The sequence below is a fragment of the Acyrthosiphon pisum genome, chromosome A2 (genome assembly GCF_005508785.2).
Source record: "Acyrthosiphon pisum isolate AL4f chromosome A2, pea_aphid_22Mar2018_4r6ur, whole genome shotgun sequence".
Classification (NCBI taxonomy): domain Eukaryota; kingdom Metazoa; phylum Arthropoda; class Insecta; order Hemiptera; family Aphididae; genus Acyrthosiphon; species Acyrthosiphon pisum.
In genome coordinates, this window is record NC_042495.1 from 70,583,637 (window position 1) to 70,608,802 (window position 25,166).

The 25,166-nt window shown below is 28.7% G+C and overlaps 1 protein-coding gene across 3 annotated transcripts in view; it reads right to left on the bottom strand.

The window, feature by feature from the left end:
* Window positions 1–25,166, bottom strand: part of LOC100168952 (neuroligin-4, X-linked-like) — a 365,515-nt gene that overhangs the window by 281,684 nt on the left and 58,665 nt on the right. Inside the window, exon 1 of one of the 3 annotated variants that reach the window (XM_029490517.1) lies at window positions 21,992–22,461. The exons of the other annotated variants lie outside the window; for them this stretch is intronic. Coding sequence (XP_029346377.1) covers window positions 21,992–22,055 — 64 coding nt within the window. The 5' untranslated portion in view covers window positions 22,056–22,461. Of the gene's footprint in view, window positions 1–21,991; window positions 22,462–25,166 lie in introns of those variants that run through there. 3 annotated transcript variants of the gene reach the window in all.

Genomic DNA, 25,166 nt, shown 5'->3' on the forward strand with positions numbered 1-25,166 from the left:
AACACTTTAATATTATGTTAAATTATGTGAAGATTTATTTTAATTATATTAATTATTATTAGAACCGATTCATTACTCTAAGCATATGAATTCGGAATGATACAATTTTCGCGGATTGTCTGAACATTTTAATGGACACTGGTAAAAATTCGACTATTGAAAGGCATTGATGGTCTTAAAAAAATGAACATTTGCTAATCGAAAATATTATAATGCGCTAAATGCGTATAAATTTAACATAGGTATACACTATACCAGGGGTGGCCAAACCCCGGCTCGCATCTTAACGTAACATTAGCAAAAAAAAAAAAACAAAAGTCACATAATATACAATAATATGACCTTTTTTTTTTCCTCTTCTCGCTGGCCACCCCTGCACTATACAATGTATAGTATACGTATTTACGATAATTCCATATATATTAAAACGTATTACTTTATGAACATTTTAATATATTATAATATAAATTAACGAGAGTGCGTTTATGTGGTTGGGGTTGTTGGCCCTATTATGTTTCATATTCATGCATAAGCATATTCTCGTGGTACTTAGCAGTAATATTCAACACAATGTCAAACAATAAATAATTAATGTAAATAATTAATGTAGGCAATATCTAATGAAAATGCAGAAATATAGCGATATTGCCTATCTATAACGCCGTTTAAGATGTTAGTATTTAGTGTGTAAACAAAGTTAAAAATCCGGCGTTATAGACTTATCTAGTTACATATTTTGTCATATTTTATCTAATGTACAGTTACATAAATAATGCGATTATTATTTCAGTACTCATCTAACCAAATAGAAGTATTATTTGGTCTAATGCTTTCAGAAAATATTTAAAAATTAATAAATATTAACAATATTATATAATACTATGTGTTTATTTATTACAATAGCCAATAAATAATATTGTCAAGACATCGAATACTCTTATCTTTTTAGCCACCATGTTATCATGGATTGTTGATTATATTATTTGGTATATACATTGTAATGATGCTTTTTATTACGATTTATTGTAAATAAACATTTCCAAAATTTTACCTGCTTAATAATTTAGAAAACAAATTATACTTTTCATTAATATACATAAAATAGTTTATCGCTAGAAAACACTTCATGTATTAAAAATATGTTCTTTGAGGCTTAAAGTATACCAATTATTTGCAAAAGTCAAAATCAAAATAAGAATTTATTATTTATCATTAAATAAATAAATGGAGAAATACGGTAATTCTTATTATATTTAATTTTAAAATCTTGATTTTTTTTTGTTTTCACATTCAGAAGTCTACAAATACTACAGGTTATAAAAAAAACCGTAAGCTTAACATGATTAAAACACACGTCTCTTAATTTAATTAAAGGGATTCCACCATGTGATTTTCTGTAATTAAAACAATTTTAGACGACGAGAAAACGACAACAAAGAAAACGTATAAAATTCTACGTTACACGTGTGTTAGACAAAGACAGGAAATCACCTAGGTAATCCTTTTAACAGTAAAAACAGTATTCTGAAATATGTCGAGAATGTTAAGCTAAATCTAAAATAAATAGTTTATTTTTATCCAAATAATGAATATCTTTAAAATAAAAAAATATTTTGATTATGAGTGCCTTAAACGTGTTGATGTAAATTGATATAACTTATTGTTTCACAATGTTGCCCCAGTGTTTAAAAATAAATGCAGTATAAAATCATTGTAGTTTATGATGGATTGAGAAAATACTTAAATACATATGTTTTTTCATTAGAGCGCGAAAAATGTACTATGAATATAAATATACATTGTAAAAAAAAGGTTCGTTCTTCGCAAAAACAGATTCACTTTGTCCTCTTTTGAAGTTTATTAGATTCGTGTCATGACGTTTAAACTGACATGACCTCATACATTAAGTATTTAAAAACGGTGCTAAAAATTACATATTCGAGTCTAAGAACATTATTTTATCATAAATATTTATTTTTATTTTACCATAAAGTATTGTAATTGCGTGTTTGCAGATTAGTCCAGTTTGTTTGTCGTTATTTTACATTTTTGTTTGGAGGTAACCACTTCCCCTTAAGTGTGCTAAGAATTTAAAATGCACAAAATTCTAATACCTGTCAGAACTGAGGTGCAATATTTAGATATCATTTTAGATAAACGACTAATAATGTGGTTCTCATCTAAAAGAAAAAATAATATCAGTGGAGAATAGATTACACATCCTCTGTTCTCTTCTCAGTCTAAGATTTCACTTCAAAATAAAATGTTAATTTACAAATAAATTATAAGGCTGGTTTGGTAAATTTGGTAAGGCCAACGGGTTTCCCTCATCATACTATATTTTGTTGTTATTTTAATAATTGTAAACTTTCTCATTTGCTTATTGCCATAAATTGTTGTTTATATTATTCTGAATTTACTTTTAAATAAAAAAACAAAAATGGATCTAAATTGTTTATCTAGTATTAATTTAAATATCTCAACTATTTAATTAAGTTAATCAATTGTATTCATTATGTTGTACAATTTTAATATGAATTAAGATCTATCATAGCATTATTTTGGTATAATATTGAAAATTTATCATACCTATTTTATGATTATTTAATGACAAATAATAATTCGTTATATTGTTTAGAAAATTCAGTACTAAAAGTGAAATATATAATATATTATAAACGAAAAGCATACAAATATCAATAAACTATTTATTGCATCATTAATTGTATTTCAATACGAATATAGTTATCAGGATAATCTTGATTATAATATTATGATCTATTAATAAATTGGGTAATTACAGAATAACAGGTGTGTCTTATCAAAATACAATGGTTTTTATGTGAAACTGACAAAAAAACTTAATTTAAGTAACACAAATACACATTTTAAGGCACATAATTTACGAAATTGCGGGCAAATCCATAAAATCAGGTTCGGTAGTTTAAAAAAAATATATATGGCCCATTCGATTTGATATTGAAGAGAGCGTATCTTTAATGTGTTCCAGTTTGTGTCATTGGAAAAGTGCCGAAGAAAAAATACGAACATAGGTGTGTGTGGTAATATAAATATATAGTATACAGGGTGGTTTTTTTTTATGGCAATATAAACCTCAACATAAAAATGAACTAAAAAACTAAAAAAAAAAACATTTGTTTGTAATGAAAGAATGAGTGACATTTCTGGGACTTGTTGAAAATGTAATAAAAAATGGTTTGTATAAGTACAATTATATGTAGGTATTGTTTCAAAAAATGTATGTATCAACTATTTAAACGTTTATTTAATATTATAGAATTGTAATCATGGTTTGTAACTCGTACTAAATCACCCTGTAGGGCCTTCAATGCGTATGCAGATTTATAAATAAATATTATCTATGTTTGTATATCCAGAGACTGTAAACTATATCGAAGCGTAATGTTCAAGGGTTCCTTTATATATATAATATATATATATATATTTATATATATAAATTATATTATACTGATGTACACATATACTTACGGTTGGCCCATAAGTTAGCATTCCATCTACCCTCGTGGAATATTGTACACCGGGTCACGCGATTTTCTATTTTCCCTACTTACGCATTACAACTTACAAGTACCCGAATATTACTCAATATAATTATAATTAACATATTATAATATTGAGGTTTTTTTTTCGCATAACTAATACGTTCTAAAATAATACCACGGTTTAACTGTCGAATGTGTTGGCTGAACAACATGTTCTACAACATGTTCTACATCATAATCTTTAAAAATAATACCTATTATCTACAACGTGATGGTACGACGTACAATAATGAATTTATTAAATTAAAATAACGATTATGATATTGTACACAATATTCGTGTGTTAAACGTTATAAATAATTATTGAACGGTATTAAAAATGTCGGTGCATAAACTGACCTAATATCTTTTTATATGGATACACCACACCTATTATTACATAATTATTATTACTTGACTGAATTGGTCGATAACAATAATAATTGATTTTTTTACTCGTAATAATAAGTTAGACAAGAATAAATAATAGTTTAATATAATACTAAATATTATTGAGCATTCATTTTCAATTTAATAAAATATGCCATATAAAGCGCAAATATTATTCAATCTGATTATATTATGTTGCAGTGTATACTCGTATTTTACTCGTTCCTATTTCTGTATAATATAGCAATATAATAATATAATATTAATAAGATACAATTCTATAACCTCATACAATACGCATTGGATTCCATCACGGACATAATATTATGATTTATATTTTGAAGTAAAATAAATTATAATAATCCATCTCAGGGTAATGTAATATATATTATTATATTTAACGGAATATATCACAGTGAATTTTTCAAATATCACAACATAATGTTTCCAAGAGAGGTGATGTCCCAAGCCGTTAGGTTAGGTTAGGTCCCAAGCCGTTAGATTTTTTTGTTGTTTAAATTAATATTTGATATTATAATCTTATAAGTCATGGGAATTGTTTTTTATGTAGAAATCATTAATTATGTCTTACCTACAACTGTATTTGTTTGCAATATTATTATTTTGTTAGACGGTTGTAAGCAGTGAAATAAGAAGGTTTATTATTAATTTGAATTCATTTATGAATTAAGATAATTGAGAACTGATTTCCGAATGGGGAGTTGTGTTATTTGGAGGAATATTTTGACTGTCTTTGTGGTGATGTTGGTTTGGCGGTTGATGGATTAGGTTGGGAAAGGACGAAGTGTCGTTAATATTTAGAGGATAACGTTGGGTTTCGGAAGAAGAGACTCCCCCATTGTTTACAATTTGACTGTAACTTACATTAGGTTTGGATATTTTTGCATTGAAAATTGTTTTTGTTTTTCCGAAGTGAAGGCGTTGAAGTTCTTTGTGGACTTGACATCCACGGTAGTTTGCCGTATGATTTCCTTGACAGAGGGCACACACTGGTGATTGGTCCTTGGCCTTAGTGCAGGAGGAAGTTGGATGGTTGGCGGCACATTTTACACATCTTGGGGCGTGAACGCAGTAAGATTTTGAGTGTCCATATTCTTGGCATTTAATACATTGTACCACTGAGCGTTTTTTATAAGGTTCTTCGATTTTTATTTTGGTATTTAGTCAAAACTTGATAGAGAAAATGTCCTTGTTGATCTCGGCCGGTTTCAGGTCGACGAAAAATATTGGAAGTTTTTTTTTGTTGATTTTGTATATAACATTTGCAACTTTGCGGACGGAGAAGCCACCAATATCCTCAATCGCTATACCGATTTCAGATGTAGCAATATTATTTAAAAATAATTAAGAGCGATTGTTATATTAATAACATGAAATTTGAAAAGGTTGGATAATATCTATTTATTATTAGTTATTTGTGTTACACTAATTATAATAGTTTTACATTTTCCAGCGAAAGAATGAGTCAGTTATTTTAAATTATTTGTTTGTTAAATCGTTATTAAAAAAAAGAAGGTATATAATTATTACCAATATCTCGTGATATCCATTTATAATTCTGAAACACATTATTTTCATGCTAATTATTTTTATTAACAATATAGATTGTAAGAGGAAGACCTGAAAAAAAAAATGATGTTACTTAAACGTATGACAATATTTTTTAAATTATTTGATTAGTAAATAATTTAAGAAATATACTCATATGTATATAAATTCCCAAAAATAATATTTTTAAAAATGTTATTACATTCTAAATTAATTTAAACAAAAAAGTATTTAAAAAAATTCTAAAAAGCAATCTACTTGACCTAAATAAATGTTTTTATTATACAAATTGTTCTTATCATCAGATTAATGTAAAAAAAATATTTAATATTAATCATAAACATACTTATATAGTTATATAAATAACACAATTAAAGTGATAACTGTTAAGTTATCTAAAATTAGTGTTTCACATTAAATTTCTAAATAATTTTAAAACTTCTTAACATTAGACTGTTGATGTAGAAGCGTGTCGTTGTATATTATGACCAAGCAAAGACGCTATGCTTAAATCTAAACCTAACCTACTCAGCCTTTATAACTTTCATGTGAGAAAATGCCATTTTACACTAACAGGTTTATCCAAAATATATGTATTTAATAACTGTATCTACTAAATGACAAACGTATAAGAATAATTAATAAATTCTAACAAGGGGGATCAACCTAGAAATCGTCCAAGATCGACCAGTCGATTGTGATCGGCCGTTTGGCCACCGCTGCTGTATATTATTACTGAGTAGTTAATGAATAATAATCATAAGTAAAAACCACAGTAAAATATCGTGTTCGGTCTGGTTTATTAAAATGGAATTTTGGTGAAAGGCGCAAGGTACAATTTGGCGTAAGGAAGTTACAAATATGAAATTAGATATTTTTATATATTTATGCTGTATGGCATTTAGCGATATACGATCATTGCTGACTTGGAAAAATAATATTCACTCGAAAATTTCACCTTATGATTTGATTGCTGTTGGAAGGGAGTGGGACTTCGTCTCATTATTTTTTTTTCATTTACAGCAGAGATTATTAATTTCTTGTACAAAGTCTTGGCACTGTCAGTTGTTGCCGTTGTTCTTACAATCGTTGCAGGCGTGAGAGTACCGTTAAGACCGAAGTGCAAATAGATGCTGTCCATATGTAAATTTATAATAGTGCACTTGTACAAAGTTCCCATCGAGAGTTCTCTTTTGTTCCGGCAGGGAGATCTGGTGCCGTTCCAAAAGTATTTTTATCATTATTATTATTATTATTATTATTATTATTATTATTCATATTATTATTATTTCATAAAGTCGTTTTCCGAGTTTTATGTCTAAAACAAACGGAGAGTCGTCAGGGAATATATATTGTGTGTAGTGGCTATCGCTGTGAGAAGTTTATAATTAAAAACGTCTTTGCGACGGATTTAATGGCCAAGGTGAATAAATTATCTGCCACTGCGCCCGTAGACCTTCATCTGCAGTACCATTGCATTGTCATCCGATCGTTTTCTTCTCAGCGTATTAACTCTCAAAAAAGAAAACTTCTAGATCGTACACCGAATATGTAATTTATCTGAAATTACAATTCAAATTTATACAACGACTTGCCTTGTTATTATATATTTTAATCTAACTTCTAATCATTAATTTAAAATAAACATTACAAAACGATTAACTTTAATTTTGAATAGCGAAAAAGTTTCCTCATTTTTTTGTTTATTACTTTTATTCGTCTGGACGTTTTTAATGGACTGGACAATTTTAATTTCCAATCAGATGATACGATCTCTCAGTCTTAAAATGGTTTTCTTTCTGTAAACACTTTTTCGGTATACACTCATCATCCATCTTTTCATATTATAATAATATACAGTACCTTAAAAAATAAAACATTTTCTTCAAGATGGTACTTTGTGTTTGTTTTATTTTCTTGGGTCTTTTCTTGCAGAAAAAAAAAATATTCAAAAATGTTAAAAAATAGCGAAATAATAATTTACATACTTAAAGAACTAGTAGGTACCAACCTATAGTTAAAGCATATGTCTTTAACGTTTTTTTGAAAATTCTCCTATAAAACTTTATGCTGGTTAACTGAATAATGTATTGTAAAAGTCATAAAATTATGTAAATTTATTTTTATGACACTTTAGTAGTCCAGTCATATAGCTAAAATAATAATATATACCTTCTTTTTTTTTATCGTTACCTTACTGGTTAATTAGATTTTTTATTTTAAATTGGTGCTCATTCATATACTTCCAAATGTTTCCATATAACTAGTAAACATTAATTATCTTAAATATACTATATAGATCAAATGAGATTATTTCCCCCAACAGGGACGTTTGTACATATTATATAGTTCATAATTATAATACCCGAAAACTTTTAGGTTATCACATTTTTTTAATAGTTTTTTGTTTGTAGGTTCAGTTTTAGATATTTTTTCCCAGCTTGCCCAAATTTCAAAATTAACTGTTTATACATATATTTATTGATATCAATGTCTAAAAATAAATATATTACAAAATAAATCATGGTCACAAAAATATAATATATTAAATTATATTTTATAAAACGTCTACACGTCATAAATATATATATATATATTAAATATTACATATATATTAGAGATAATATTTATATTTGGTCTTATAAATATTTGTCCCGAAACAAATTTTTTATTTTCCACTTAAAGACCATGTTGTGTGTTTATTGATTATTTTATAATTAGCTTATAATCAGAAATGAGATCATTACATTTATTATGATTCCTATGGTGTGCCCAAATACTAAAAATACAATATTCTATACGAGGGACTTCATAAATATAATTTTATAACATTTTAAACGTAATTTCTATAATATCTGATGGACAGAGACGAACGATATCGATTTGAGGCACTCTAAATAATTGTTAAGCTTGAACATAAGAAGCCCGAGTGTAAAGAAAAACACTTAAAACGAGCTCGTCACATTTATGGATACTAAAACTCACTCATTTTTACTTTAAGATCGGCCAAACTATTCCTAAACATATGTCGGATATTTCTTGGAGGAATGTACAGAGATATTTTGATATGTATAGTCTGAAGTTTTCAAGATTATATGTCTTGCAACGTTACTGTTACTCACCGAACCCTTTTTAATATTTATTGTACGTTTTACGATTACTTATCATAGGTTTTAAAATAATAATTTACATGATAAGGCTATTCATAAGAAGTGTGATAGTGAAAATATTATAATGAGTGTTGGAGTAATAAGTATGTTTTTCCAATCTAAAATTAATAATTTATTACTGAGCAGACTTTTGGTATTTATTTCTCTTAGCGAACACAACCGAGTTATATGAAATGCCGTCAGAAACAATATCGAAATAGACGATTTACACGTATTTTTACTTTTTAATTTCAAATATTTTCAACGCATACGCCTCTTTTCGAACTGTCCAAAATGTGAAACCATTGAGTAATGTGTGTGTCTAAATTATAAACTTATAAACTTGGATTAAGTGGTACAACTGGTACACATTATTTTTAAACGTTTACTTTTTTTTGTCTATTATTACTAAAATTATAACTTATAAGTTATCTATTATTTATTTTATTAAATTATTTTTATTTAGTTTACTACACTTCAGTTAATTTATAATTTCATCAAATGTTTAAATATAATGAATAAGACAATATTATTTTCTAATTTATTGTTGTAAATAAAACGATAATCAATGTTACCAATTTATTAGACCCATTTATTATTATGATGATATTCAGGCTGAAATACATTGTTTATATTTCTGTATATTTTATTATTAAAATTGTATACATATATCCTTTTTTTGGGACAAATTATTTTTTAATTCAAAAAACTATGTAAATGCAAGACTATTATAAAATTAATTTTTAAATATTTAAATAATATAATTTTGCGATTTGTATTCCTTACTAACACGACACATGTATAACTCATAACTTTGATTATAAGAACATCACAGTTAAATATGTACATATCACAGTTTGATTAGGTAATCTAACTTATAATTTAAGACCCAATAGATACAATATAAAATATAGTGAAATATATTCAATGTTATATAGCACTGTAATTTTAACTACTGTTTCAAATGTTCGTTAATATTGGTAGCTACAGCACCACTGATTACGTTGAATACAATCTGAATGCCGTTTGCATCACACACGGCATGCACTGATTTTGTAACCATAATAAAATGACTCGTCACAAAATTAGCTTATGACTTGATTATTTTCCAGGAAAAAGTAAAAAAATAATGTCATATTATAGTTGAGTCAAAATTAAAAATTAACATACGTGGACGGTTTTTGAAAATATAATTAAACTAAGGAACACAATAAATCGATGAATCAAACACACTATTTTTACTGAAAATGTTATATAAAAAAATACTGTCAATGTTTAAATTATGTTTAAACCAAAAATGCTGAGAGACCGTCATAAAAAAAATATTACCTAAATAATAAGCCAATATAATATTACCTTAATGCTGAGCAATATTTTGATCGATCCGTTATCCGAATTACAATTATAAAATTTGAATTACAAATTCAATCAGTTTTATCAGGATTTTAAGATCCGATCCGTCAATTCAGATTTCAAATCCAATCCATTTATTTGCCTAAAATGGACTAGAACCCAGACAGCAATTTTTCGTTTAATAATATTTTTATAACATTATAATCACGAATAATATTAGTATAACGTTATTATAATACTATTATAATATTATCGTTACAAAATGCTGTCTGGGAAGTATACAAAAGATACTGAACGTTTGCAATTTAAAATGATAAATTTAATGATTAAAACATGAGTGTGCACATTATGAATATATAAGACTATAATATATATTAGATATTATTTAAATATATTAATATAGCAAATAAAAAAATTATTAAAACAAGATAATAAGGTAATAGTAATCTAATAATTATAATAATAATCTAATTATATTATCAAAAATAACAATTAAATAACAAAATAATAATCGTGTTATAATTATAATATAATTTGGATTTATGATCATAATCTGGATTGGTAATATAAATTCTGATTAAAAGGATTATAACATTTGTTTCAATCCGGATATGTAATCCAAACATGGATTGATCCGTATTAATTGGTGTTCAGCACTAAATAATATTATATATACTATCACTGATATTTTACATGTTTAAACCATAAACATTAGCAAACAAATGTTGTACCTATACATGACAATTTCATAGGAAATTTAGAAATATATTATTTGAAAAAAATACAGTATTTAATAACCAACCCTTATAGTTGATTTATGATTAAAAAGAAACATCTGTGTATGCAGTTAAAATTATAATGATTGTAAGTATTCATATTGTCTGTTTATTTTTTAAACTTTCGATGCAACAATCAATAATCTTAAAGTTTTAGATTCAACAAAATGTCGTAAAAGAAATGCAATAAAACAATAAAATGTCAAAAAAATACTTAATAATAAATATTAAATGAAATAATTACCATCGAAATGTAAATAATATTTCAACCAGAATTATGGACTTTTTTATCTTGGTAACCATAATGATAAAATTTCGTGAACACAAATAAATGAGAAAAAACATTTAGCCATAATATAACATTGAATACTTTTACGGACGTCGCTAGTGTGACGACTAAGTATATTATTATACATTTATCGCAGGGTGTAGACTTAGGAGAAAAAAGCAATGGATTGACGTTGATGCGGAGGAAACGCGTATTTGCACGGTTATTGCACACGATTTATGGCACAGAAGATAAATATATTTTACGCATACACATACTTATGACACGTGTATGTATATATAATATAATTGTATAAAGTATTTACAAAAGTATATAAACATTTTGAGCTCAAGATTTGTGTTGTGGACGTGCATGGAGATTGGACGGGGAGAATGAAGAGCCTTTGTAGAATAATTGGTGCAGGGACAAATGTATTGGAAGGATGAAAGAATATTATTACCAATCAAAAACCGGGAAGTCTCAGACATACCGGAAAAGTCGTAGTGAAAAGTTCAATCGAAACTGCTCGCGTTTTTATGATCCAAACTTTTTGGAAACGCAAAGGAGTAGAAACGGCAAACCATTTAAATAGTTTTTGCCTACCAGAAATTCGTCCCGTGTGTTATTTCTCATGATTGAACAGAAATCAATTGAACCAGCTTGTAACAAAGTTTGTATACGCCACACCGTATAGTGTTTGTCGTCTATAGAACATAAATATTTTCAAACTAATTTTAAATTCATTCCAAAGCTCAAAAATAAAAACTAACTCTGAATTCAATCACATGAACTAATGAAAAATGTTTTTAGTTTTAAGCTAAATGGTTTTTAATTTATTTTTCTATGAACAGTAATCTGTGTTCGATGAAAAAAATAAAAACACAAAATCACGAAATATTATCAAACATTTGTGATGCAAATTTGTTGTATATAGATATAGAGCTACCTACTGTAAAATGGACTATAATATACATTTTTTATGGGTTTAATAAATTATAATTCAATGAATTTCAAATAAACTTTCATCAATATTATACTAATTTTTAGTAACCTAAACGTACTTCCACTCATTCCACATAGCGACTCCCTTCCGAATCGCTGATAATACTGCAGGTTAGATACTACCAAACGACTAGATATTAACTTTCTTCGTTCCGGTTCGGTAATTCGAAATTAAAGTATTTCAAAGTATGTGCATCTTCTGTAACGTAGCGACCACTGGGATATAGGATTGCCAATTTTACTTCTGGTGTCTTCCAGTAAAGGTTGAAACGGGGAATCACCCTTAGGGAAGGATCTTCTGAGTTGAGTACGGATATTATAGTAATCCGGTATAACCCCTCGGGCGTTGCGTTATATCTACCATTGTTTAGGGGTTGTGATATCCCGCGATAGCATATCGAATCAACACAGCACGTCCAAAACAAATGAATAACTCAGGCGTGGTGGCCGTCGAAAGTGGGACATTAAAAAAAACTCACATTTGTATAATATTGTTTGTATCTATTAATACACTGACACAAAACATTACGGTGAATTTATTCAAAAACCTTATTTGACTTCTGATGATTTTCCTAATGATTTTTCACTCAATGAATTTATTGAGTTTTTGAGATAGACACGGGTCTTAGCAAAATCAAGCTCTGCGAATTACAATTTGTGTTAAATTAATATTCACAATGATATTAATAATGATAAATTTCCTTTGTGTTTCTAATGGAATAATAATATGATTATAATTTTACAGTCTCTCAAATAAGTATATCATCATCATTACCTATGTTATTAATTAAAAACTTAACTTTATTTATACGGATCTATTGGTCATGACCTATGATTTTGTTTAAAAACCAAACAGCCATATTAAAAATAAAAAAATACTCAAAATTTCACACTCCGAAGAAAATGTATTAATCATAAATATAAATATGTACCTACTAATAAGTAACCATTAATTTCCTAATATTATATACATAGTGGGAATCAGGTAATTTTTAAATTTTATTTGTTTCTATTGTGATAAACAATGTGTTAGAAAAATAAAATATCTATACCCAGCCCAAAAGATAGTTGATTTTAATAAAGGCTTTGGTTAGTAGATAAAGTATATGTTTATAATATTTGACATAATACTGTGCTATTTTATACTATGATAGGATTATACAATAAATGTACATGATAATTTAATAATTAGGTACGTGGTACACGGTTAGTCTAAAATATCATTATGGTATATGATGCATATACGCCTCCGTACTACCTACATAATATTAATGGCGCTACATAGTTAGAGTTCTCAAACTAAACGTTTTTACACTAAAAATTAATTCCTCGATATCTTCAACCCAATTCCTTATCGCTATAATATGCTTTCAAGTCTTCTGTCCATATTCATGTTTTTTTGACAAAATAAGTCACAAACATACTGTTAATTATGAACATTATAATATACAACAACTGTGTTTACACGAGTGGTGTGTAAATAGTAAATATATATATAAAAAAAAAAAACACAAAATCGTTATTTGTACTTTTGCTAAATCGATATTCTGAAAACTATTAATATTGAAAATGAATGTGTTTTTGTAAACAGAAACGCGCTTACACAATAGAGCACTTAAGATACTATTCACTTTATAATATTTTTAGGAGTGTGTTTATGTAAAGATGTTTATTTTTCTCAGAAGTTATTCACTTTCCATAATTGTTTTAGTATTTACACGAATTTAAATTGTTTGTTGCTTCCTCTTTACTAGAATACTTGTTTATTTTTATTTGTTTTTATTCCACTATTCTACGCTGCAATATCAATTAAATTGAATTATCAGAACACTTTTCTAGATAGGTAGTTTATATTTAAAAAACAGTCGATGACAATATTCTGCAATATTAAACTATCGATCTGAAACAAAACGATTTAGTGAACTTTACTATCTAAAAGTTCAGAAAGGTGAGCAAAAATCAATGGAATTGCATTACAATATAAATATTTTACATTCTAGTATCTAATTATCACCGACAGTGTAGGCATTCGTATGAAATATCGAAAAAATAGGTTGACATAAAAACGCAAAAAATCTTACCGTATGATGGCGACGCCTCCGGATTGCTAACGGAGCGGGTAACGTAAAATAGGTTATGGGAAGAGGGCGCCGCCGCCGTCTCGTGTATTTGTAAGCTCAACGACCGTGTCACCCGCCATACCGTTTACGGCGGAGTCATGTGCGTGAAAAATATTCACCTGTCTCTATAAACGGAGGCGACGCACAGTAGACGATGGATGTAACCGTGTTCGTGGTTCGAACCGAAATGAATGGATAAATCTTATTATGTGACGGCAGACGGGTAGTTTTCGTGTTAGGATTGAAAAATCCGATTATAAAATACGCGATACGCTCGACGAGTGGGCTGTATCGCATGTGTATAGAACGTTTGCGCCTTGTTATCAGCTTATATTATGGTGTGCACGGCGATGATATTGCAGCTAATTTAATATCGGAGGCCTCGCGTGATTTACATCACATCAAGGCAGCGTGTAAGTTCGTTGCACATCGTTCTGTACGCCATGATAAAATATTATACACTATTATATGCATAATATATACGTTTAGGACAAACAACGAAACCGAACGGACCTTGAGTGTCGGTGAAAATGTTCATTGTTTTGTTTTCTTCCGTTCGTATCTTCACCCACCAATAACAGTCGATGGCACGATAAACACCAATAACGCACACCGATTTGTAATTGGTAACCTTTGGAGACAGTACAATCCGTGAATACGTACAACGGACGGATCTTGTGACCTGCAGTACCTGCGTGACGTACGGCTACAAAACGTGGCAAAGTATTTTATTTTTTTTGGAATTTAAATTTTAGACCACCATTTTTTATTTCAGATTTATGATCCGTGTTATTTCAAACAAAATACTATATGAGTTTATTTTTCTGGGGGGAGTATAGACTACTGAGTCTTGATTAAAATAATTATTGTAACCTGCATTCATGAATAGACAATACTTGAAAAAATTAACTGCATCTGCAGATTTTAAAAGATCTATGGAAAATGTACTGCCGATGTTCAATAAGTTACGAAAACATAAGATGATCGACAATGTACGATCGACATTATTTTTTTTTCAAATAACACTCCGATATTCTGAATTTTCATATCTCATATGACATAATATTATACATGAATGATACATTTGAGTTTAAAATATTTTGATTCACGCATGTACTAATAAATTTCCTAAAATTATTTTTTTTTTTGGCAGTTTATTTTAACATATATTATATCTATTATTCAAAGATTTAAACTTTAAAATTATATCACAACTTTTAGAGCCATTTTTTATACTCAGCGTTTTTTTTTTACACAAAATATGGCGGAGTGTTTTTATTGGGATATTATTAATGTTTATTTGATACCTTATTATGTTGGGAACATATTGGTCTTACAATGATGTTTTTTTTGTTTTTATATATATATATTATAATAGTGCAGTTCACATTAAGTTCGTTCGAAAGCCACGATATGATGATATATTTTGCCGGCGGTATACTAAATTGACAATAGAGAGTGATAAGTTGTGATGGCAGGCATTTATATGTTATTTTTCCAGTTACAGATCCACCTCCTCCCCCCAGGTATAACAATTTATAAGCCTTTTGTCACCAATAATAAACCGAGGTTTATATCGACGTTCGACCGAGACCGCGGTATAAAATCTGTCGAATACCGAGTATACCAGGGCCGCGGGGTAACGTAGCTGCGTACTGCGCGTTCGTTCGGACTACAGGTAGGTGTAGTACCTATATACGTTTATATGTAACGTTAACGGGTGATGATATTATTATAGCCGGACACTACAGAGATACCATCGGCTCGTTCGACTGCCCACCTCGCCTATATATAGCGTACAATATTCTCGTGCGTGTAATAATTTGTGCAGAGGATTTACGCGTATACACGATAAAAACAACACGCGGACCATAACCGTGTTTTCGGCGTGTACATATAAGATCTTTATGTGTTATTTGCCGTGTACACGTCTTTTATCAGTGCTGCATCGTTTATTTCGGTACAACATATTGCAGCCCGATAGACACTATATATATATATATGTACATAAGACGTGGTGGCGGGCACCGTATAGCCAAAGTGTGCGTATATTTTCGGCTTTCTAAGAAAACTTCTTGTTATTTCCTCCTCTCCGATGCTCTCTCAATCACCATCTCGTTCTCTCTCTCTCTCTCTCTGTCTTTCCAAACGGTGGAGTCAGCTTGTTCATTTGTCACGACGGAATGGTCACACGCGAATGTGCGTGTGCGTAGTGCGGCGTATATGTATTATATATTATTGTTGTTTGTTTCTTTCTTTCTGTATAAACATTCCTTTCTCTCTCACGCACACACACACACAGATCAACGGTCGAGAAAAAAAATACAGAGAAACGAGAAAAGGTTTCAGTTTTGTCCGATTTAGCTTTTGTACACGACGAGTTTTCGCGAGTTTAACGGTTAACGGGTCAGCACACAGCTGTCCGCAATGACCGAAGTATCTTTTGAATACGCAGGCCGAAAATCGTTTATATTACTTTTTTCGCACCCATCATGATGTCCTGTGAACTGTGCACAGAATCCTGTGCTTTTTTGGAGGCGCAAAGTTAATAATTATCAATTTATAATATTATTATATTTTTTTCATACCTTTTTGGGTTTGATTGCTTTTTTTTAAAAAAATTCTCAAGTTATACCGCAGATAGGTACGTAAAAGTATAAGCTTACTTTGGATAACTCTAAAAGCGAGGATTTCAATTTGATCCGAGTAACTAACATCGACATAGATCTGTTCGTTGCTTCTTTTCTAATGGAATCGTGAAAAGAAATGTGGTTTCTCGATTATTATGATGATTCCCGTTATGCCTACCTAACCAAAGATTTTCATTAAATCACTGTTATATTGTCACATATGATATATAAAACTTAACGGGATCCCACTAACATTTACAAAACAAAAATAACGTAAATGTTTAACGTTTGATCATCGGTAATTTAAGTGATTGAATACTACCGTGTTATAAACAAATACTAAATCAAACACAGTAAAAAAAAATAATACGTGTATAATATTATGTAAGCACTGCTATATATTATAAATATACCATTAATCAATACTCAGAGTTTGTATATATTATGGCTCATTAAAATAACACAATGACAATCCGTTGAGATTTGTTATTAATTTTAAAATATATATATATATAATTAATCTGGTATTCGAGTACAATATAAAGATCATTGAACAGTAAATATATATATTATATCGATATTATGTTGTCACAATATTAGTTACACATTTATATAACTATAATTACTATATGCCCAATATAAATAATTATTGTAATCAATTAATATTATCCTGAAACATTTTGTAACAAAAATTAATATCAAGATAACATAATAGGTACACAGCAGGTATACCCGATTAAAAAAAAATTGTACTTTAATTGTACTTTTAAATGAATATGAGGCTGAATAAATTATTTTATGAATTAAAATAAAACCCTTAATTTTAAGCGGCAATCCCATTATATTATATTATGCCATGAAGTGAAAAATAATATTTTGTTGGTAGGTATGTTAAAATTCAAATTGCTCATACGATTCTTCTGAAAAAATGCAAAACTTTAACTTTAAAATGTATATTCATTATTTCAATTTGTTCATATGGATAAATTACGTTTATTTCATCTGATACATTATTTAAATTTATTACTACAATTTGCTACATTTTTTGTTTAATAGTTTTTTGTTAATTAAAACTTTAATTCTACATTTGTATTTATTGAAATATTGCAACATGGAGTTTCATATGTAAAATATTTGTTAGAAAAAAAAAATAATTACCTTTTTTTAATCTTGAATGTACTATAATAACACGTATTCATATACGAATATTTACCTTTAATGATATGTTAATTTTATTGATTGAGGAATTGAATTAGTGTGTTATATGGTAAAATATTATAATGAGTGCCGTGTAGCAGAGCTCCGTGCAGTACTTTTATAGTAATTAAATAATGGGACCTGACGTTTAAGGTAAATTATAATTTAACTACAACATGCGAAGACTAAAAATAAAAATATTCTTATAAATAGCTTGCCACAATTTATATCACTAAAATAAACTTTATATTGTGAAACAAACATTAAAAGTCAAAAATATATACTTGCTGTATTTTGCAATCAAAATAATTTTCAATTTATATTAAGTCACGATGTGAGTATTTACAATATTTTAATTACATTTTTGTGTGAAGATAAACTGTAACAAATTCAGTTTATATATCATTAAACGTCAAAGTATTACGGATTAATTCTTTAATTTATTCAGAAGGGGAAGTTTCTTTTAACGGCCCGTAATAATTCAATGAGACTTAGTGTTTTGTTACTGAACTAATTGGATCAGAATCTAATAATGTATTCAAGTAATACGTGACCTGAGACGTAGAATTTGTTTGAGATATTGAAAATTCTTTCTTATTCACTATTTATATATTTTCTCTTCTCATTTTTAAAACACTATGAATATTATAATTAAAATGCGCGTTGGCATTTCAATGTATTATTTTTGATTCCAACAAATTTGATCAAAAGCTTCATTTTTAATTTAAGATAAAATGTTTAGTTTCTTGGCGATCAATCTGTGTAATGAATACAAAACAAAACAATTTTAACACTTGGTCTCACGGCTACAGACAGTATACGAATCTTTTTAATCATGCTCACAGCACATAAAAATTGCATCGTTCGCATAAACACCATGATAGTTGTACAATCGTACTTTAGTGTAGACATAATAACAGACTTTCACGTTGTTATTATCTACTGCGATGGTATAATTGTTGACGTTTAAAAATGATTTACATACAACGATAACAATAATAATACAAATAAAGTTAATTAATAATAATAATTGTCGACGGAATAATTTAAAATAAAAAAAAAAAACATCTGAATAAAAATTACTTAAGTCCCCGGAGCATTTTTCCCGACCTCTGACAGCCGAGGAAATTATATTCGGCCACCATGGTCTGGCGTTAATGTATTCCGGGTCACGATTGTCGGTGTGTTACCCGTCCCGCACCATTGCGAGACCCGTCGTCACGACTAGTCGTATTTAATGAAATAGCACCCTAATAGATGATCCTCAGCCATTTAAGTCTCAGATCCTCCACAACAACGGCTCTTATGACATTTTACGAGCACGCGCACTAACCTACTTCGATGACAAAAATTTTATTATTATTTGTAATTATTATTTTTTAAATTTCTTATATGCAGTAGAACCTCTGTTTTTTTGACGAAAATTGTGGAACAACATTACTGTAATATAGAGACTAGGGTATAAGTAAACGAAGAGTGTGGTTGAAAGTCATAACGTTTTCCATTTGAAAACTAATCCATTTCACAAAACAGCCAAACAATTGTAATATTATCTTACAACTTTGATTGAACTAAATTTTTAATAGTATAATTTTTTATATTTTTTTATTAATTAACCCGTGGAAACTTAACCTGTTGAGTGGTTCTTAACTGTGTGAGAGGGTACTGTAGATTTAAACACGTTTACACAGTTTGGAAGATTTTTTAGTGGGCCCATGCCCGGGTGGGGGATCGCGCACTTATCTCCGGACACCGTGACTAGCCCGAAGAAAAATTCCACCCGCGGCCGAGATTTTGAACCGGAGACGGTGCACGTCGCAACCGACGCCTTAGTCCACTCGGCCACTCCGTTTCCCGTAATAGTATAATATAATATTGTATACCTTCCTAATGATTTACTTATATATTATTATTGCCGTCAAAATAAGAAACCATGTTCACTAAATTTGACAAATTACATGACAAGCCAATCAGTGGACATATTGTAGCCACATAGAACATATTATCACCATGATAATAATTTATACTATACGGAATGAAGAACTTATTTTTATTGTCACCGCGAAGGAAGTAGTCACATAGAGAGTGCGGTAAACCATTGCCTAAATTAATTGCGACTGGCTAGTTCTTGTTGAATTACATGATAATATTTGTTCGTTCATACGATAATGTTCAAACACAAGGACGGTAAATAAACTGATAAAGAGTAAGTATATAGGTGATCATATTAAAAAATATAAGTTATCGTCTTCTTGATCAAGTTCTAAATTGTATTCAAAATATATGTAACATCGATGTTTAATAATTGTTTATTGTTAAGAGGACGTTACACCTACAATTTTTGTCTCGGTCTTTAAAATAACTCGCTTTAAAATTAAAATATAATAAAAAACGGATGAGATTGCTTAGATAATATTCTTACCTATACATTTTATAAGAGGTCAATTCACTCTAATTTTTAAACTAACGCGCGGAGCTAAATGTGTTTTGCTGAGCGTAAAATTTGCTATGCTACGCACTTGTAAGATCGAGACAACAAAATATGTCTGTGTAACGTCCTCTTAATAAGTAATCTATTAAATATACATTAATTATCATGCATTTTAAAATATATAAACTTTAAGTTGTAGATTATAATATAATAAGTATATTACCTGTTATAGTTATTATTATACACTTTATTTGTATTTATTTTACGTTGTTGCGTACCACCACGATTGATGTCACAATCAAATAAATATTATGACCTCTGTCCGATATATATTTATGCATGCGCGCGCACGTTCCCATGATTTATGCCTGCACGCGAATAAACGTCTCGGCCGATCAGGTGTCGGGAAAGTGGTAAAAATCACTTTTTCAACACGGACCCGACATATATATTGACTCAACAGGTAGTGGAATTACAGTGGTACTGCGTGCCGGAGCATACCAGCCATGAACACGTACTATGTAGGTCCCCAATAATAGCTGAGGCTTTGGCCGCCACCGAGTGTGAGAGGACAACCAGAATAACGTGCATGATGTAACCTATAAACCTAATCAACATAATATCCCGTTGGACCCAGCCAATAAAAAAATTATATTATTCTCATTGATCGTTATTTGAGTGAAACATTTATAGACTCAATACATGTCATTAAAATCGAATAGAAAGATAACATTGACTAAAACTGAAAACATTTTAAGTATTTTAAATGTTTTTTATATTTATTTATGCATTTATATATTTTTGTTAACGAAAAGACGTTTACCGCAAGTCTGCATTGTCTTACACGCCAGTGTAGCCTATGTAGAACGCTATGTAATTACCACAATTAATTTTAATTGCAATTATTCTGGTTATACTATTGATAGATGAGTTTGAACAAATATATATAATTGTACAGAACACGATAATCGGGATATAGGGATATTGGAATTATTAAAATGTTTATTAATACTACAACAAATCGATGGAATTACAAAAGAAAAACACTACTTTCAGTGACATTGAATTATGTGTACAGTTAGCGAATATTTTAACTCCCAGTATAGTTGTTAATTAATTGTAATAATTTAACGAAACAAACAAAATCAATGTTGTTTATACAGTTCAAAATAATATTTTGAACACAATTGGTTGGAAGTTGTGTATTGAAAATCAATATAAAAAATATAGATATTATTATTATATATATTTTTTTTTTACTAAACAAATATTTACCTTAATTTTGATGCATAATAATAATAATATATTATTAGAATATTGAATATTATATTTATAAACAATTTTCCATCAAAATACAATTTTGCAAATAATTGCTATAAATAATAAGAATATTCTTTTTATAAAACAGAAAGATATTTATTTAAAATGAAAATAATATTGACAAAACATAATACTCATGATTCCAAACAAAATAATAAAGTTATTCGATGTCTGAAAACATATTATATGAATTTATCAAAAACTTTACATGAAATTGACTTACCCGGATCAAAATTCATGGACTTGCATGTAGATGATACGCGTTGTAGTATGTGCTTCACATTCATTGACGATTGTTTACTACGAACACAATAACATGGCTCATACACACGTATTATTTTATTTATGTCCTTGACGAATAAACGTTTGCCATCTCCTTAAATATATTGCTTTGAATATCACCATGAATTTGAAATATTTTACAATTTTGTAGACAGTGGGAAATACGGAATGAATTTAATGTTACCAAGAAATTGTTCCAAGAAAAACTATTAAAATATTCTGATGCCTGGGTAAAACGTATTTTCTAAACGTAAATAAATGCTACGTCGTGTATCCAAGTGAGAACATTAGACGACATTGATTTAATAAATACAAAATTCGTTTGAATGAAACCAATCTATTTGAGAGTTTTCACACTTTGCGTAGACATGTTATATAGTAAAGCTTTTAAAAGTGTTTATTAAATTAAATATACCGTTATTTGCTGTACATTAAATTTTAATGGATTAATTATTGGTATTATGTACATAGGAATTTATCAAATTATTCATTGAGTAAACAATATTGTAATTGGTCGTGAGCTCTCTATGAAAATATTATACCTATGATAAATAAGTGAAAATAATATAGTGACGGACAAAACCAAATTTAAAGAATAACATAATAATATAAAGTATTTCTATTAAACGTCGAGCTGTACTCACGATACCGGCATATACGCATTATCGTTGTATGTATGTATGTACATTTTACAACAAAAAGGATGCTATGTATATTGTATAATATAACCCTATGGTGTTTAGTCTGAAGCAACAAAAAACTTGTGACAAATGAATCGTTGGGTTAAAGTGTCGTTTTGACAGCAAACGTGATGGTTTAAAATTATCATGTACGTTGGGCAAAGCAAAAAAAAAAAAATACGGAATGAAGCAGTGTAACGAGAGAAGTTGTAATAAAAAGTTTTTAAAGTTTTTTACTCATTAAAAAACATCTATCGACTTTCCACGAGAACGAATTGCTAGACATTGACCTACGTTCTACAACGTAGTACTTACGATCGTGTCTAACATTTCCACCGTATGATTTATCAAAGTCATTTTTCGCAACACGTCGATAAAAGTTTTCTCTAAATTAGATATTTTGTTTGTCTAAAATATAAATATTATTTTGTAAAAATAATTTAAATTAATTTTTAAAATATGTTTGGTTCCATGCAAACGTTCTCCGCTAAAACCTATAATACCATAACGTTTTCAATAGTATGCACTCCTTTAGTGTTAAAACCAAAAAGAAGATTACAACAATTATTTATTTATCAAACGGGCGTAAGATCAAGTTACAAAAGTGGTACCTAGTAAGATCACAAATTAAAATGCAATATAGGACATCAATATTAATAAAATCATAAATATTAAAGAAGAAACGATAAATCATCATTTACTAACCTCATTCTACGAGTGATAGGCTCGTTATATTATATTGAATTTACAAGAAGCAAAATACTTGCACATTAATTGTATATATAATCTTACATAATGTGCCTTATAAGCTTTCATACTTCTGACGAATTAATAATATATTATAGAAATAATATTGTATTAATTAACTTAAATCAATTAAAAATAATTTAATTTTAATCGTGTATACAAAATATATGTGTTATTTTTTATGTAATTTGTTTAAGAACTCCTGGGCTCCCACACGGGTCTTCTCATTGGGGCCCAGTATTCATATGTATATTAAATTAAATTAAATGTATGAAATTAGATAAAAATATAGTCCTCTTATATTTATATTATATTCATAACTCAAATGAAACAAATATGTGAAAATAATAAGAAGTAATTTAATTTGTTATTATATTTTACACAACAATAATACGGTAAGTATCCGTTATTAATAAATAAAAGGGGGACGGAGTGGCCGAGCGGACTAAGGCGTCGGTTGCGACGCACACCGACGCCGGTTCGATACCTCGGACATGGGCGGCATTTTTCTTCGGGAAGTCATGGCACTCCCCCACCAAAGCATGGCAGATACCGACGGGTGGCCAAATCAAAAATTCTGTCAAAACAAACACACACGTGTTCCTCCCCCTACAATCAAAAACAAATGAGCCTAAGTTGCCGAGCTTAAGCTCAATAAAAAAAATAATTATTATAATAATAAAAAATAAAAATAAAAATCATCTTTTTCATATTTATTACATTTAGTTGAATTGTATACTAATACCCATATTTTATTGAACACCTACATAGAATTTATATTTTATGTTTTTGTGGTATTACTCAGCTAAGTTTGGTTTAAGTTTCAAAGACTGTTTTTGAATTTTCCGACTTTTAAAATCTATTTCACAATTCTCAAGCTCCTTTATTCATAACTTTTGACTGTTGAATAATATAAAAGGACCGTTTTAATTTCTAATTAAGTTACTAAAGCTATTTGTCTTTAGGGAAAATCGTGAAAAAAATTAATCCAGAGGGAGAGCGGCCGATGTGTATATCGTTTTGTAACGTTATTATTTTAGACCAAAATGAATCCCGAACAGCAACACGAATAGGAAATTTCACATAAACAGAAATGTATTATTGTCGTTACTCAAAAAAACCTAAATGTTATTATTATCAGTTATAACACAAGTGCAAAAAAATCACTAGTATTAGTCTCTAAATTATCTCCGTCAATGTATTTACAAAAATAAATGTATATTTCTGTACAAAAAAAAAAAAAAAAACAAAAACAAAAAATATTAGAATAATAATTATATTTTAATATGATAATAATTATGATTAATCTTATAAAATCGTAATATTAAAGCTTTCTTGTAGTGTACATATTACATGATAATAATATATAGGTAATATAAATATTCCTTTTTTTTTGTTATCAGAATGAAATATTTTTCTCAAGTTATATGTTTCGTGGTGCAATAATAATTGGTTTTTTGTCCAATAAATAAAAATAAAAAATTACCGAAACAGTTTATAATGAACGTGTCATAGGGATTCACACTAACTTTTTTGTTGCCAACTTGAGTAATCAGTTTTTTGTTGTGATAAATATTAAACGACTTGGCAATGCACCTTTTTTGAACATTTGCACTCAGAAACTCCGAATGGCCTCTTGGGTGTCGTAATCCTACAATTTCGTCGTATATGTTCTTTGATCCCGGAGGC